General features: G+C 40.1%; 1 protein-coding gene across 1 annotated transcript in view; it reads right to left on the bottom strand.

Annotated features, from left to right (window-relative positions):
- Positions 1–2079: 2079 nt before the first annotated feature.
- LOC121301702 (sterile alpha motif domain-containing protein 14-like) overlaps positions 2080–18204 on the bottom strand; it is a 36003-nt gene continuing 19878 nt past the window's right edge. The window contains exons 5-10 of the mRNA XM_041231279.1: positions 17443–17530; positions 16506–16577; positions 15547–15706; positions 7396–7509; positions 6234–6389; positions 2080–5346 (exon numbers count right to left, since the gene is read on the bottom strand). Of these exons, the coding sequence (XP_041087213.1) occupies positions 5191–5346; positions 6234–6389; positions 7396–7509; positions 15547–15706; positions 16506–16577; positions 17443–17530 (746 nt within the window). The 3' untranslated portion in view covers positions 2080–5190. The remainder of the gene's footprint in view (positions 5347–6233; positions 6390–7395; positions 7510–15546; positions 15707–16505; positions 16578–17442; positions 17531–18204) is intronic.

Below are 18204 nucleotides of genomic sequence, written 5' to 3'. Positions count from 1 at the left end.
ATTCTCAGCACAACTTCTAAGTTCCCTTTGAACTTGAATGGAGCAGAGCGGGTCTGGAGCTTCAAATCACTGAGCTCTGCAGCCCCTAGTGCCAGTCACAGTACCAGCGCTACCTAAACTTGGGTCAGACAGCTTTCTTCCTTACAATCAGCCTTGAGCTTTCAAGAAGTGGATTTCAACTTTACCTGTTCCATACACACGTGTATAATTCTCTGTAAAAATAAGTACTTCCTAAACTTATACTCCATTCTGTGTATGTCCTCTGTTCCTACTCGCCATGCTAAGTGACTGGGGATAACTGTATTTATAGGGTTTAATAAACAACTAAATCCATTCTTGCTCTACTCTGTACTTTCTCAATAATGTGTGTTTTGTCTTAAGGTGACCAGAATGGGACACAATTATTATTTTATAGCTAAATCTCAACTCTGAGTCAATATCACTGAAAATTAAGGAGCACATTTGTAAAAAAGAAGTGAATTGTTTCATCTTTTGGTAACCAGCCAGGTAATTTCACAAATCAAATCACAACACAAATCATTATAACAGGTGACTGCTACTGCGTATTAATGCTTGCTATAGCTGGAAGCTGATTGGCTGATGACATTGAATCGTTCTCTAAGATCTATTTAATGCCCACCCAAAGGGTGGGATGCTAAATAAACCCCATGCAGTATTTTTTTTATAATCTCTGGTGAGCGAGAGAAGTCAGCAACTATGCGAGGAACGGTTGGAATTCCTTTCAGTTTGACTGCTCCATCTAGGGTCTTGCTCTGTTGCTGGTGTTAATGAGCGTGTGTTTCCCATAATAACCATGTCTATGGTGTCTATTCAAACTGACCTTTTTGAAAACAGAATTCATGCTCTCTCAGAGCAACAAAAACAGGACACAGGTCCTGGTCTTGTGGTTCATATTTAACTTAAGTGACAGTGTGAAGTTTTTGGAAGTTCATCGTGCTGAGATTCCTATAGAGTGGAATCTTTGAGATGTTGGATAGGCTTAGTGATCTCTTTTCAATTCAGACAGACTGGCAAAAGAAGTACTTTCTACTGCTGCGTTTAAACTGGAAAACTCAGGCATCTTTGAAAACTCCCAACACTTCATGCTTAATGCTAAATTTTGATGTAAAACTCAAAGAAGGAAGTGAAGTAGCCATGAAGATAAATGAAGTGATTACAAGTGAATCATTAAATCACTGTGTCACCCCCTGCTATGCAATGTGTTGTCCGAATTCCTGTGAAGTGTCACCTGACCTCCCCCTGTTCTGTTACCTCACATGTTCTCAATTGAAGAAGGACAAGGTTCAGGCTGAATATGCCACTGGGGTAAGAACTTGTTTGTGGATTCAGAGAGGATGACGGGCTTCTCGTTGTGATGTCTATCATTGGGAAAGCACAGGCTCCCCACAGCTGGCACAATGCCCTGCCCAACAAAGCCTCTGACCCCAGAAGGAAAATGACAGGCCCCTGCAGAGTCAAGAACACTGCCCTCAGCTGCTGTGTACATATTTTGTTGACCTTATAGTATCCTACCACCTAACTTAACCTGACCCCATTGTCACAATAATATGGTGTAACACAGCTATGGCCAAAGGTTTTTCATCACCTTTTTGGGATTGAGACATAATTTTACAAAAGTAAACTATATGAACATAATTTAGATGTTTATTTAACATCATGTTATCAAAGAAAGTACAAAATTATATTGCAAACACCCTCTCATAAGTCTAAAGCCAGAATCGCTTTTTCACCGATCAATTGTGGGTGGGCTACCGATCCCGGAGAACAGAGATTAGCCCTGCTTTTTATCCACTCTGAAAGTGCTCAGTGTCTGGCCAGTAGGGTTCGCTGTTGCACGATGAGGAGAAGGAGCCCCTAACAGTTTCCCATTCCCCACCCCGAGAGCGTCAGATCCAATGCGACGCCCCCTTCTGAGTTCCCAGCAAAGTTCGGCCTCTGTGCACAGCCCAGACGCGAATTGGTCCTGTGCTCCCTGTGGCAGTTCTTTAAGAAATAAAAATGTATTGATTGATTAAAACAGCAGACATTTAAGTTTTTGGTAAACTTTTATTAGGAGAGTAAACTTACTTGTACTTCTGAGTTGCATACGATGAAAGCAGAAAAATCTCATACACAGAAATACAGCGTGAGAAAGGCTGTCTTGTGTGTGCTCACGGTTTTGAAAAGAGGAGGTACTGTATGATCGAGACATGTGGGAAGGGCCTAAACATTTTATTTTGTGGTCAAATTCCGTAGCCTTGGCTGCAAAGTTATTTTTTAATGCATCAGATAGGCATTACACACAGAGTCAATAACGTGGTAGAACCACTTTGTAGTAAGGATAAAGATACACAGCCCTGGGGAAAGCAATGGTTTGTAATTACTGGTTAATTAACTAACAAAGCATTGTAAATAAACGTAGTAATTTAAAACTATTAACCATATGAGGAAGAACAGTTTATTTTTGAAGGAATGTTTCAATATAGCTTTAACTAGTGGACACACTAGAGTCATATATTTTTAAATAACAACACGCAGTAGTACAGGCAAGCACCATGTTACTCTGTAAATTTCTTGTCATAATTTATGGTGAACATAATTTATGTTTATTATTGTTTTAGGGTCATACTAATTATGGATTAATACAGTTTTGTTTGCATAAAGACATTATCTTTTTTCACTTGGTTATCCAGAGAGGGGAAAATGTCCTATGTCAAAAATGTATTAAGTTGGCCTGTATTTTGCCACAGTAGAAAATATAGGCCAAAATCTTCTACCACACGAATACTGGTTTGCATCCTAGATTACAAGTGATGGCCTATGGTTACAATCCAATACTCTTATTAAACTTATAACATTGTGGCAAAGAAATGATCAATAAATAAATAAAGAAATAAATACATACATACATACATACATACATACATACATACATGCATGGTCCTCAGTTGGAATTGTCTATATGTCCATATGTTGAAAATATCAAAACACGTACATTTTTTTTTTTTTTTTTTACCTGTAATGACTTTCATAAATTCTTGTATGACACCTACTGTACAATACTGCCATTACAACTATGAGTAAAGTTCATAGTCTTTTCTGCTTTTAAAACCAGATTGTGATAGGCAACCAGCGCCATCTAGTGGAATCCACACAGCACATTTTAAATCAAGGTCCTGTGCGTGTGTTTGTGTGTGTATCATTTTAGGCAATCACAGTAAGTAAAAAGAGTTACATTTATGAGATTGGGGGGGGGGGGGTCACAGTTATTCCATCATTCAAATAGAGAATGCTTTTAACATTATTAATATATGTATAATTTACTGTTTATTTGTTGTGCAGACAGTTTTACCAATGTTATTGAGGCATTGTATAGGGGATTGGTGGCAAAACAGATGATAAACATCTTGCTCCTGGCTTTAAATCAAGCTTTAAATCAAACTTGAATTGAGCACCGTTCTGTTGGCCAATGTCAATCTGCCCATTTCACAGGATGTTTACAGGAACATTCATTCAGCACCTCTCTTTGCCAGGAGTCCTGGGACAGGCAGTGAGTCCTAAGAGAAAGCAGTCAAAAGGTGGAAGATTCAGTGACCCTCAAAGGATTTCAGATGTGGACCGTGTTACTGGGTTAGTCCCAGTTTCAATGGACACATCTCTGTCCAGGAATGCCTAAGACGTACCATGATAGATGTTTGTAGGCTCTTGAAGAATGCCCTTGTTCCTTGCATTATCTCAGTTAAATTCCTCTTGTTTTATTATACACTGTGTTGCAGAGCAAGACTACTACGTTTTACAAAACGGTCAACTTGGACTTCATTGAACCATCAAAATATTTTACAGAACAAGCTAACCTGGAGCAAAAACGATGTAGCAGTTCCCCGCAGGAAGTTGTAAAATGACACTTTGAGACACATTCGTCTAGCACTGATGGCGCAACTTTTACACAACTTTTGACTATGAAAGCTGCTCCTGTGATGCACATTTCATTTGTCATCTGTTCCAGTGCTGAGGTTCCAGCAGTAAGGAGGTGCAGTATGCTATTTCCTATTGTTTGTATAAATGTTTCTTAATAAAAGAGTTGATTATGAAACAGGTGACCCAGCAAACCAGAGCACATACCCACCCCTTTATCCTAGACTACATTGCAGGGAAGCAGAGTCCTCAGACTGTCAGGAATATGACAGTTAGTTGGGGGGCGGGGCGGGGTGGGAAATACGCCACAAGTTGATTGAATGAGCAATTACTGGACGTGTATGTAAACTTTCCTCATACCCGCTTTGCAGTGGGGCCAATGCCTACCCATTGTTTAAACTCACCATAAGCATCAATTGCTTCTGTCAGCCATACCTTACAGGTTGAGCGCTCTGCTTTCCTAAGACGGAGTCTAGGGAGAGCTTGTCTATGGTAATGGAACACAATCCATCCATTCGCAATGTCCGTCATATCAGAAAACTCAATATTTTGTGTAAATTCAGCATGATGGATAGCTGAAACGTTTCTCTATGTAGTATCTTCATTGCTGCGATGAAAGCATTTACCAAATCAGTCTATTATAATTAGTTATACCCTTTCTTCCATGTGAAAGAACCAGAAATAACCCTAATGCCTTAAATGAAGACAAACGTTTCAATGACAAGTAATACCCCCTCATTTTTCTAGTTTTTTACAACAGGGGTGACCAGTCATGGTCCAGGAGGGCCATTCCAAGCCAGGTTTAGCAGCTAAAGTGATTAAAATCTTCAGGGTCTGAGTGGAGGATTAATTAGTTCAATTAAACAATTTAGAACAGTGTTGACACAAAGACCTGGAGCGGTAGGCCGAACTTTGGCCACCCGTTTTACAGTTATGGTTGTATTAATTTAAACATACTGTTTACTAAACTCGTCTCATTGGTGGCCCGAGTAGCTAAATGTATCCATGCATGGAAGACTAGTAAATTTGTTTGGTTTGTATGTCAACAGTACTGATACACAACTGCCATAGACATGCTCTCCTACACTAGAAAAGTCTCACTGACTTTTGTCCCTGTGCTCCCTGGACCCTTTAGAGCCCCCATCATGCTGACTCATGCTCTGTCGTGCCAGGTTACACCGGGAGGAGCCCCCGTTGCCTGGCTGCCTGATTGCCAGGCACCTGATTGCCATGCCCTGGGTCCTGGGTCCTGGGTCCTGGGGCTGCTGGCTCTGCCTAGATCCTCCTCTGCCCTTGGTCCCTCCTGCGCTGCTTCTCTTTCTGTCGCTCCAGCTTGTCCAGAGACTTGCGTTCCTTCTCTGCTGCTGCCTGCATGTCCTTGAGCCACCTCTTCAGGAGGGAGCGGTCTGTAGAGCTGGTCACCCCCAGGCCCTGAGAGGAAGCACGAAAACCTGTACTTTAAATATGATTACAGAGGGTGCACCAATACCGATCAGAAATTATTTTCAGGGATGTCCTGCATTGCCATTCCACTCCAGGTTTAACTACTTCAGGGTCTGGATGGAGGCTTAATTGGTTTGATTAAAAAATATTTGAGCAGGGTTGGAACAAAGACCAGGAGTGGTATGGGCACCCGTACTCTTTCTATACAAACTGCATTTTGTGAAAAATCCTCCTAAGAACCACCAGGTGGTGCACTTCTCTTTGTAATTTAAAACCAATAAACACAGACACCTATAAAGACACCAAATAATAACAGATTATGTCTACTACCACTGTATAGAGAACCTGTCAAGGACCAACGGAATATATTGGATTTTTTTTTTTAGGTTGTCCCATCCACAGTATAATTGAGATAACAGTATTTGTTTTGTCTTTGGACTCTGTTGTACATGGAATATAAATCCCAGCTCTGACTCATATTTTCATTTCCAGTGGCCTCTTGCTTTAGTATTTCATCATCTGGGTGGGGCTGCAGTTCAAGTAAATTCCAATAGATGGCGCTCAAGACATTTCATAACCAAGGCTTTTACTTGGCTAACAATTCTATCTATCTATCTACCTCTTTATTGTGGTTTGAATTCTGTAGCTTTTTAATTGGTATATCTGGTATGTGTGTCTGTGAGTGTGGGGGGTGTGTGTGCGTGTGTGTGTGTTTGTGTCTCTGCCTGTGTCCGGAGTGTGGTGGTTATGTGTGTATTTGTGTGTGTGTGTGTGTGTGTGTGTGTGTGTGTGTGTGTGTGTGTGTGTGTGTTTGTGTGTGTGTGTGTGTGTGTGTGTGTGTGTTTGAATGTGTGTTTGTCTCCCTGTCCACTCACCTTCAGCTTGCTCCCGTCCAGCTGCAGTAGCTGTTCCCCGTCAATGTCCCTGGCAGTGAATTCTGGGATGTACTGCTCCATGTTTAACCCTTTCAGCCACTGACACACCTGCTGGGTGGTCCAAGCGGACACCAAGCAAACCGGTTCATCAAGGAGCTGAGGAGGAAGAAGAGAACACCTCCAGAAACAATGTAACAGACCTAATTGGTAATGTGAAGTATTAATACATCAAATTCATTACATGCAAAATAGTTACAAATTATTACATTTTATGGCCAGTCACATTCATTGTTGAATTGCATAGTAATACATTACTTCAATGCATTTTCAAGCTACGTGTCTCATCATCACATGTTATAAGCTACATCTTTACTACATTCATTCATAGTTATCAGTACATTGTCTACTAAATTCTCTTCAGTGGCAATATAGTGGCACTGAAATTGCAATGTAATAAAAGCATGAGGGCACCGCCATGGTAACACTTTCATATTTTGGCACACCAGTTGTAGGAACGTGGTAGAAACCAAAAGCAGTTCCATGGTACCATATTAACACTTGTGTGCTACTGTGTTCTGCTTCTCAGGAAGTTATTCCTTACATACTTCAAGATCCAAACAAGATGCTGGCATTGCATCCGGCATTTTAAATATCCAAGCTGCCAGAGGATGAAGAGCCTTGTTAATTTAATCTGTATCAGTGCCTTTCAGGATGGGTTTAAGAGAAGTAGTTGTGGGGATAAAGGCCGGCTGGTTGATTTTCTATCTTGCTCTGCCAGCAGTAGGCAATAAGCACTTAAACTCAGAATACAGAGCCTCTAAGCCCCTCATCATTTCTCTGGCATGACACCAAAGCAGGAGTTGGTTTACTGGCAATAATTGATATTTCAACTGTCGTGCAGCCATGTCTGACTGGTCCTGTTTTCTGCATTGGGCAACATTGTTCCTTTAGCAGATTTTTAAAGCAGCAGACATCATCTCATGATCATGTTCAGATTTTTGTGACATTCTTTCCATGTATCACAAACCAGTCCCTGTTGACTGTCCAGTTTGTTTGTATTGCATATAGTTCTAGCTTCAGGGACTTCCTGACTGAAGTCTGCATGCTCACGCAGGAGGGTAGTGTATGTTTGTATTAAACTCAACCCCAGCCCTGGTATTACCTCGTCAGAGGACTGGGAAAGAGTCTGGTAGGGGTGTGAGGATTTCGATTCAGCCACTGAGCCGCTGGAAGCTCGGGGACTCCTAGGGCAGAAGTCATCACTTAGGGTGGATTCCTGTGGAAGAAAAAAGAGACCCATTCACCTTAGAAACGCAGCCGAAAACAAATCAGGTCTCTTGAATTCAATGGTAACTCATACTTTGCAATGCTGTCGTGGGAAAAAACAATCCCAACCAACTGAGAGAGGCCACCCATCAAGTGAAATGCTGTATACCACGGTTTTTAAACTTGATCAGTTGATGCAATAGCACTTAGTAAGCCATTGGGATACAGTTATAGTCCCAGCGTAGGTGAAATTGGCATACATAGTTGGTAAATTTCCTCTCACGGTTTAAATTAGTCCCTGTGTTCCATTCTGAAGTAGCCTGCGAGTGGGGAGAGTTTGCATGAGGCGAAAAGTTCTAAAAGTACCTTTCAATACGTCCAAGTGCCTTTCCATAAAGTTATAAAATGCATTCGGATATGTTTAAGGGCCTCATAAAAGGAAACTTGGTAAAAAATGTTTTCTGTTTAGACACTAGTATGGTAATTAGTTAGGCATTATTGGGTAAGTCTAGGATGTAACAGGCTATATGTTAACGAATGCTTGTTTTATTGCCGGTATACAAATAAACTTTCTGTGGAAAGGCTTTTTGTGACTCTCAGTGCTGTTGAAGGTTACTTTGTGTTCACTGTACTGTAATGCTGTGAAGACCTGTACTTTCTGGAAGAAAACTACTCTATTAAAACAATTGAATAAAGACTTTGTTTATTCAAGGCATTTTAAAACCCCATACAATCTTACCCACACCCAGTGTTATACACTGAAGTGCAGACCAGTAATGACAGCACAATGGAATAACTGTAGATAGCAGCATGCAATCTCGTGGCAGTATGCATTGGTTCATACTGATATTATTTAAGCTGCTCTTGTGCTACCATTTTGTTGATTATTTATAAATGGGTTACACAAATCAAGGCAGTGATAACAAACAGCAGTGCCTCCAGCGCAACCCACTAAAAAAAAACATGTTACAAAAACTTGTCAAATGTTTTGTTTTTAGCAACAAAAAAAAATATTATCCAAGTCCCAAATGTTTGAAAAAGACAACACAAAATTATATAAATAATTATAAATTCACTCAAATCCATAAAATACCATGCAATTGGTGTACAAATGGTATGAATTACTTATATTAAAGCAGACATAGTCTATTGATAGTTTGTGTTCAGAGACTGCTAAATGAATATGATATTATGTTGAACTGAAATAGAAATAATACTAGGAATTATAAACTAATTTGTTTTCTTGAGCTGGGTAGATTCTTAACAACACCCAGGAGTATATAAAGAGTCTCACAAGGAATTTCTAATGGCTGGGTGTTCACAGGTTGACTAATCGTTATGCAGGCTGTAAAGATGCTCTGGATGACGGAAGTAATAATAGTGTCTGGCTGGTTGCATAGTAAGCACAGTGCTCATACAAACAAGCAAGCTTACTAAAATCTCAGGTCTAGCAGAGCTTGTACATTTCAGGGGTGTATTGTTAATAATAAAACTAAATAATCAAATCTAATGAAGCCATACTTCAATTTGATATCTTGTACTGATTATGCTATAGCAATAGGTCAGGAAGTATACATGCAAATAATAAGCCCATTTTTTATGCACATTCTGTACAGCAACAATACTTGCCCCGATTTTCTTTCCCCCTAAACTTTTAATCAGTCAAAAATCTGCAACATTTCAACATGTTTAATGCTAATATTTAAATGTTTAGGTAATTAAATGGAACCTAACATCCCTACCAGCAATAGACTCACAATGGATTTGGAACAAATACTGCACAGTGCTCCTGGTCTAGTAGCACGCTATGTCTGATAATGCCTGGTGCTGGTATGGTACCCTGGTACTGTAGTGGATCCATAGGTCATAATCCCACTTCTGAATCGAAGAAGCTGTTTCTATTTTGCCATATTTGCAGGCACTAAAGTAGCACTTCTGCTCAGCAAGGTGAATATGTGTGCATGTCTAAAGGAATTCCTGTCAGTAACATGATAAGTTACATCAACACAGTCCAGGAATTACTTTGATTGTTTTTCAGTTCATGCCTTACGAAATCAGCCATGCATACAGTGTCTAAGCAAAGGCACACCACACTGACAATCTTTAAAGGTTTAGCTTAGCTGTTGCAGAAAAATACCATTGGGATAGTAGTATATTCCCAACGTTTTACCCAAAAGAAACCCTAGAAGAATCATTAGCAGACCACAGCCTTAAAAGCAATGGCAACATATTGAATTTAAAACACAAGTGGCCCTGATATTAAATTTTATAAGATACTGTTATAGATTACCAGTGTGTGTTGGTTTCTACCATTGTGATACCATTGCTAATATAGAACTATACAACTGCTGTGTATTGTCATTGATGATCATTTTGGTGTAGGAAGCTACACTGCAGCTGTGAAGAAATATTTTGTGACAAAGAAAGTCGGAAAGATATACTGTGCAAAGTCCCTGGGAATGATTTGCTGCAGGACTTTCCTAGTGTCTGCGATGTACGAAGGGTGTGTGGGAAAGAGCAAGAGAGATAGAGAGAGAGAGGTAGAACAAGACAGATAAGACACACATATATAGAGATGAATGCCAATAGATACAGACACAAAAAACCAGACAGCCGTGACGATAGGACAGAGGTGTCCAATCATGGCCCAGGAGGGCCATTCTACTCAAGGTTTAACAGATCAAATTATATAATTAACTACTTCAGGGTCTGGATGGAGGTTTAATTGGTTCAATTAAAACCATTTAGAACAGGGTTGGAACAAAGACCAGGGCTGGAAGGGCCAATTTTGGTCAGCTCTGGTCTAGGATGTTTGCCTTGTGGTTTCATAAACTGCTGAACTGCACCGTCACCCCTCAATTCTAAATGTTATACAGTGCACTCCGTTTATAAGAATCACTGATATAAGAATGAACCGCACATAGTGATCAAAACCACTGGGACAAAACCATTCCTATAGTTACTAATGTAAAATAATCTGCTTGTAAGAATCAAGCAATCCGCTTATAAGAATCATTTTGGGGCAAACTGACTACATGTAATACAGTACTTGATCAAGTGCAATGACGTGTACAGCCAATAAAGCTGCTTTTGAATTTGAATTTGACCCCATCTCACGTGATTAGGCACGTACGCAGCGTGGATAATGCAGTGATGCAGGAAACACTGCATTGTTTGTAATGAAACGTGCCTGAGCCACTGCATTGTGCAGGTATGTTTTTTGTGTTCTCTGTTAGTGAAAATTTGTTTCAATAAAGTGAATACACATTCATTAAATACAGTGTTATTGTGTGATATACATGTAGAGGGAGTGGGATTGCGGTGAGGAGGGGGGGGGGGGTGTTGCAGAGCTTTGCATCTCCGCTTAAACTGAGATTTGCATCGCAAATAATATAAGTAGTGCTTAAATGCAGTGGTAGTCCTGACAGTAAGCTACTGTACTGTAATGTCATTTTAATTCAAAGGCCATTACATGTAACACTGCACTGCAGTTAAACTAGACGCTGTCACAAGACGATCGCTTCTCAAGTATACTGTAGTAAAATAGGATTCTGCAGCCTTGAGTAAACATAATCGCGATCATGTAACAAGTTGATTATCCACAAGGTCTTGTTTTGATGTATTGTCCTCAGTGATTGAGCACCTTTGACATTTGTATACTGTATTCAAAGAACTGACGCGTGGAGGGGCTTTTGCTAATTTTACTTGACGTGGTTGAAGGCAGTGTAAATGATCAGGCTGATGTCTTGATTTACAGCTTAAAACTTGTGTTGGTTTTATTTTTCTTACAGTGCGGTGGGGGAAACAACCGCTAATAAAACAAGCAAACAAAATAAACCCAGCTTTCAGTTGGAGCACTAACTAGACAACACTTTGTGTGGTCCCTGTGCATACATGTGGGAACTCCGGACATCTAATGGTCAACCCATTACACTGCAGGGATCAAATCTTTCATTCTCAAACTAACATACTGATTCTGCAGCACTTCACCACAGTAATCATCATAAGAATCAAATCATCCGGGATGGATGTGATTCTTATAAATGGAGTGCACTGCATGAACACTTTCATGTATTATATTTATATTTCACAGATTAATATAATCTATTAAAAAGTCATTAAACACCAGCATTTACAAATCCTTAATAAATACCTATTTTGTGGGGGCACATTTAATGCCCTGTGGGGTACAATATTATACAGTGGGGGTTGTGACCCCATAATCCCACACTAACCAGGTCTCTGATAATGAATACATATTATATCTGCCACAATTACAATACATATTCTGTAATATACATTTCTAGAGGTCTTCAATGTTTTATTATGTTTTTAAAAAATAAATAAATAAATAAAATTCTACCATGCAAATCTACACCACAAATGAGTAATATACATATTTTATATATGTCACATATATTCCTATAAAGAAGATTAATGTAAAATAACTCTTCCATACACCGGGTGGAGAGGGCCACTTTCATATGAGTTTGTATATATTGGTTTTCAAAAGAAAGAAATATATATGTGAATGTGATACTGTAAAGGCTTTATCTAATGTGCATTCCCTGTTTAGGGAAAAAAAAATGGAGCAATCTAATAACCCATTCCTTAAGTGCCAATTAAAGGCACTAAAATACAATTCAGAAAGTAATGCATCTTGATGGATGGGATGCTTCAGTTCTAAACTCTTCCCCTCTCTGAGGCACGCTGTAACAGGCTGTGAAGCAACCCTGTGGATGGCCGAATCCATTCACAGGGCAGACTGCTATGCCAACAGACACTGCTTCTAGCCTCAGGCTGCCTCTGCTCTCTCAATAATCCGATTGCACTAGCCTGCAGTAAAGGGTGGGGATCTGACTTCATCAACCTTATAGTAGTTTATTGTTGTCAGTCCACCTCCATCGGTGCCTAGTTTGTCAGCCTAAAGCCACAACACACATCTGACTAAAATACAAAATAAATTATCTCCCTCTCTATAATGCACATATAATGAAGCAAAAATGTAACTTCTGTGAATTAACCATGTATAAAGCACTATGTAATCTACGCTATATTAAAAAAAAAAAAGGTAACATTCCAACTCGTGGATCATTTTAATTAGCAGTTTTTTTTTAAACCAGAAATAGCTTGGCTTAATGGTGGTCAGTTCAGCTAAAAAAACAACCCAAGTGCGAGAAAGAGAGAGGGTCGGGAAAGGGGAAGAGGGAATGGGCTCGCCCCAGGTTCGGCTGCCGGAGCGGGGCTGAAACGAAGCTGAAGCGTCTTATCTTCCAGAGAAAGCCGCAGCTCCTCTCGTAGCAGAAAAAGTAAATACACCTGGAAAGATAACCATGTAATAGGCCTAATATTTATTTAGTTATGAAACGAATGCTGAATAAGATGTCTGTGTTATTAAGTGCCAGTGCAGATTTTCTTCAGTTCAGATAATGTATCAAAAGGGAGAGACAGAAACAGAAGTTGGACTGAGAAGTTGTTTACAGTTTGAACAGTGATACTGTATTTACTGTAGAAATATTGTATGAGTCAATAGTATAAGGAATTGGGGGACATGCTGTAGGAGCATTATATCTGAGGCGCAATATAACCGAGAACCTTATAGCGAGGGAGCACTGTGTGTGTGTGTGTGTGTCTGTGTATGTGTGTGTGAGAGTTTGTATTTGAATGTGTGTGTGTGTGTGTGTGTGTGTGTGTGTCTATATATATATATATATATATATATATATATATATATATATATATATATATATATATATATATATATATAGATTATATACTGTATCCTCCATTAACAGTAATACTGTCAGAGTGAATGATACTGTTGTTGTAAAGCTTTGTTGTTCTCTTGTTTCCAGGCAGGGTTTATACAAAAGCCAGCTTCCTTTCACATGTATAAATATTTTTTCTCTGAGATTTAGACTTTGGCGCTTAGGTTACCAAGGTAACTGTCAGACAAAAACTGGGTCACTGGCAGTGATGTGGCACTGTGATGGCAAATGAGCAATATGGCCCTGCATTGAGAACAACAATCTCTCACAAAACTGAGACAACAGAAAGACGTAATGCAGTGAAAAAAACCATGATGTGCTTAACACATAGTGAACTGCCCTGCCTTACTGAAATTGCATTGCATTGCATTCATCTAGCATTTCTTTAATTAACTGTCATTAAAATGGCATGCCAATAAAACATTTTTAAAAAATCCTGTAAGAAATTGCATGAATAACAGCTTTTCTAGTGAGAGTTGACACTGCTTATTAGATTAATTATGATATACAAACACTAGCTTCCAAGACCTCAAAAGACGTTGTACAACTGAGGATAAGGCTTTTGAGGTCTTGAAAGCTGTTGTTTGTATATCACAGGTAATCTAATAAACAATATCAAGTCATGATCATGATAAGCCTGATTAAAACAGACTGGAAAAAAATCCTTAGCAATGGAAGATACCACTTTGGATTTCAAATTTGAGGCCATTATTTCAGTGTAGAGATATTGGCCTTTGTGGTTCAGTCCCAATAGACAATGGATCCCCCTGGCATTTATCTTATTTAGAAGAAGTGTGTTGTCCTGCCAGCCTCTGTTCCTGCTCAGCCATATGGAAAGGGCCCTGTCTGCCAGGAGGGCTTGACCGAGCAATAACTTCATTATCTATGGTTTTTGGGTCTCTGTTTCTCCGGCGTTGATTCAACTACACCCCCCCCCCCCCCCCCCCCCCCCCCCCCAACAAGCGGCCTGTAACAACCATAGCTGTCCCATAACAGTTATTCAAATGAATGTGAAAATATATTATCACATCCTGCTTAATAACATTCAAATGGATTGCAAGGGAATACAGCGGGCCCAAGGAGCATTTTCAGAGAATAAAACAAAGTAGAAAGAATAGAACTGCTCTTGTGTTTGGTGTTAGTCTTACTGTTACTGTTAGAAAAATGTTACAAAATTCTGTAGCTTCAAATTACATCTGTTTACTGTCCCCATGGCCTTTTATGATGCTTTCAGTCATTCAGAACAATTACTCAACCGTGTTTTTCATATTTTTGATACACCTGTGTGTTGCTTTCATCTGAGTTCAGGAGATGCTTTTCCGTTCTAGTTGCCTGCCATAGATATATATTGTGTGGTAGATCAACATTTAGATCTGCCTCCCAATACTGTGCCTGAGATCAATTCCATCCCATTCCATACACACATATTCTAAAACTGGGTCACACACATATATCTTCATTGCCCTGTATAGCTGGTGAATTTATTCTCATTATGCAACAGCAACTTTTCAGTGTACTGTAAATCTTTCAGTTGCAAGTTTTGGAGAAAGCACAATATAGAAAATAAATTCACATTTCACTGCTTTGTAACCCATCTCAAATTCCGATTCACAGCTGCTCTGTCTTACCCCCGGTTTCATCTGTTCAGAATGTGCCCTACTTTATCGTGCCCTGGGGCCGATGGGAATCAAATGAACATGAAAGGCTACATAAGAGAGCCAGTCACAGCACCAATCTAGGCTACAGCTGCTTACTGCATCCACAACTGGCTTATACCAGATATAGTCAAATTATTGGACACACATTTCCATTCTGCAAACAAGCATAGGGTTTGATTTGAAAAATGTATCAGACTTTGAAAGAGGCGTGATAGTGTATCCCATCCTGCAGCTGTTTGGATAGCAATATAAAAAATACTTTCACCTCTAAAGCCCCGTTCACACTAACATGCTCTACCCTGGTTGGAACCTACTCGGATCAGGACCCGGTGTCATGTGGGTCGGCTATGCGATTTCACAATGCTTTTGATGAAGCAGGGTTGACTTGAGTGACAGACACAAGTAAACAATGCGTGTATCAGTGCCCCTGAAACAGCTTGTTACGGACACTTCCATCCAAGCTTCCCTGGATTGAACCATCGGCCCAAATGTTGATTGGAGCAATACAGGTAATACAATAACACTGTAATTAGAAAAAGGAGATAATACTGCAAGTGCTAATAAGAGGCATTTTCTGACCTATTTCTTGGTGGCCTAACTACACCACTGTTGCTCTCCTACCTGGGAATTGGACTTGCGGGGGCTGCAGCCTTCAGAGATGTTCTTTGGAGAGCAGGAGCGGGTGCTGCTGGGTGATGCAGAGCCTTTTGTGCTATCCGTGAACCAGGAGAAAGGCATGAACGGTGACCCTGAGGACCTGGAAGGACTTTCCGAGGGCTCCCTGCGGACAGGACAGAGCAGGGGTCAGTGCAAAGAAGACTGGACAGTTCAGTGGTCAACTGAGAAAGGAACACATAGTCAAATAGCTGAGTGATTTCACTGTAGTACTACTCAAGCACTACTGTAAATATCAGCTTTAGTATACAGGAAATATAACCTATAAAAGGTATATATGTTCAAGGGTTCTTTAGGGTTTTACATTTTTTTTCCAGTTTAATATCTTATGAAGACTCCTAAAGCAAACTCCCCTCAGTGGTTCTTTTTCCAACCCGTCTATAGGAATCTTTTCACAAGTAAGACCAGTTGTTAAAGAAGAGCATTACTTAGTAATCCTGGTAAATGATAATCCAATCAAAATAAGCAATAAAGAATGATCACACATAATGTAACATTAAACACGTAAGAAGTTAAATAATCATGAACTGTAGATAATATTGAGTAAAATGTCGTTTGCCAGAATAAAACCTCAACCAGCATTTGATTTTCGATCAGCATTTGATGCTCAGTCAGCGGTTGGTTCTCAATTAGCACTCTACTGACTCAATTGGGAAAGCTCTTCAGACATTAAAATTACAAACCTACTTTAGCAATGAACTGAACATGATGGGATGTAAGCTGGCATGAAACATCTTACCACACCTCCAGACACAGATAATTACCCTGCTGAATCACCCCTCATAGGCAGTTATGAGTGAAGTTTTGATTAAAGAAACCCAAACTTGTAAAGAATGGACAACTTGCTGCACTAGGTTCTTTTTGAAAAGATGGAAATGACCCTCCCTCAGGTGCTGTGATCCTACCGGTTTCCCACAGAGAGCCTGTTGGAGGTCTTCTCCTTCCTGCCCTTCCCATAGGACCTGCGCAGCGTGACCCTGCAAAGGGAAACAGAGGACGTGTAACCAGCCAAGAGAAAATGAGAACACTACCAGGTGGGGGGAGGCTATCTCAGACAGATAAGGAACACGTGTGAAGAGAGCAAAAGTGATCAATCAACTCATCACCAACCACACAGGCCAATGCTACTAACCTAAAATGTACCTCAGTATGCTATGCATTGGGTAAGGTTGACTTTGTCAACCCCTATTAAAGACTTGAATCAAGGCCCTTCTAATTTGTCTTTGTTCTAGGCTAAATAGATTCAGTATCCTTAGATCCTCTAGCAACATCTGAGTTCCAGGGATTTCTTGCTCTTGTCTACAGGGACTGTGGAAATGAAGTTTTGTTTTCTGAGAATTAGCCAAGCATGAATCAGCCAGGCTATTAAAGAATAACTAGGTCGAATTCATTTTTTTAAACTTTCTGTGGTGGTTGTTCTGCGTAACAGAATAAAATCTCAACCTCAAGCAGACAATGACTGTGTAATACATTTCTTTGTGCCATACCATGTTATTGATATCTGAAAATATTGCTTAGCATTATATAGCCCTTTAATTCTACCCTATAGAGCAGGGGTGTCCAAAGTTGGCCCTTTCACTCCAGGTCCTTGTTCCAACCCTGTTCTAAATCATTTAATTGAACCTATTAGACCTGCATCCAGTACCTGAAGTAGTTCATTTTCTCATTTTACTTGTTAAGGTGGAATGGTCCTCCAGATCCATGATTGAACACCCCTGCTATGAAGAGACAACTGAGGTACGGGGATACAGTGTAAAAACAGATAAGGCAAAGTAAAGTGGTGTTTGGATCCCCTGCTGGAGCTGTAGATGCCTCTGTGTTATCTATCAGTCCTACACCCACCCAAGATCCAGGAACCTCCGCCTGGTCTTCTTGTCCATTACCACAGTGGGGCTCCCAGGTTCTGCTGGGCTTGTGTCCCTGCTGTCATCTGAAATGCAAACAGTCTGCAGTTGCAGTCAGCAGTCAAGCTGGTGGGTGAGCCATTCCACAACAGGTTTAACAGGCAGAATTAAAAGATAAAAGGAGTTCTAGCTAATAAAATAGTTCCAGAACTCTCACCTGTCACGCACTTCTTGTCAATCTATGGATCTCACAGGTGCGGTTTTGAAAATAGCTACCGTGTATTTCAGTTTTTAAAAAAATCCTATCTGGTGTGCCTGGTAGGGAAAAACAGCCTCTGCTGACCTGAGCCACACTCTGGGGAATTCCTAGCGAAGATTGGAAAATTTGCCCAGTCAAGATGCATACTTTCACTCCCCTGAATGTATGACCCACCCTCCACACCACACTGATGTGCATGTACCAGATGAGCCACTTACATATATATTATTACATTTGATAATGTAATCATTTAGGAACAATAACCTGGACTGCAGTGGGCCTTACAGTCTCAATCTATTCATTGGAGGTGAGCTGTGCTCAAGAAAAAAGTAAAGACAGTGCAGATCTAGTAGTGCAGAGCTAGCAACGTGGGCGTTCTTAATATCTTTGTAATATCACTCACAAGGTAGTTTCAAGATGTAACAAACAAACCCACTGGAATATCAACTGCGGGGGTGGCACAGTCCGAAAATGACAATTATTCAATTATTCGTTCAATTA

This window comes from Polyodon spathula, chromosome 28 (genome assembly GCF_017654505.1).
Source record: "Polyodon spathula isolate WHYD16114869_AA chromosome 28, ASM1765450v1, whole genome shotgun sequence".
Classification (NCBI taxonomy): Eukaryota; Metazoa; Chordata; class Actinopteri; order Acipenseriformes; family Polyodontidae; genus Polyodon; species Polyodon spathula.
Note: the sequence above shows the minus strand (reverse complement) of the source record. Positions and strands in the feature narration are given on the sequence as shown.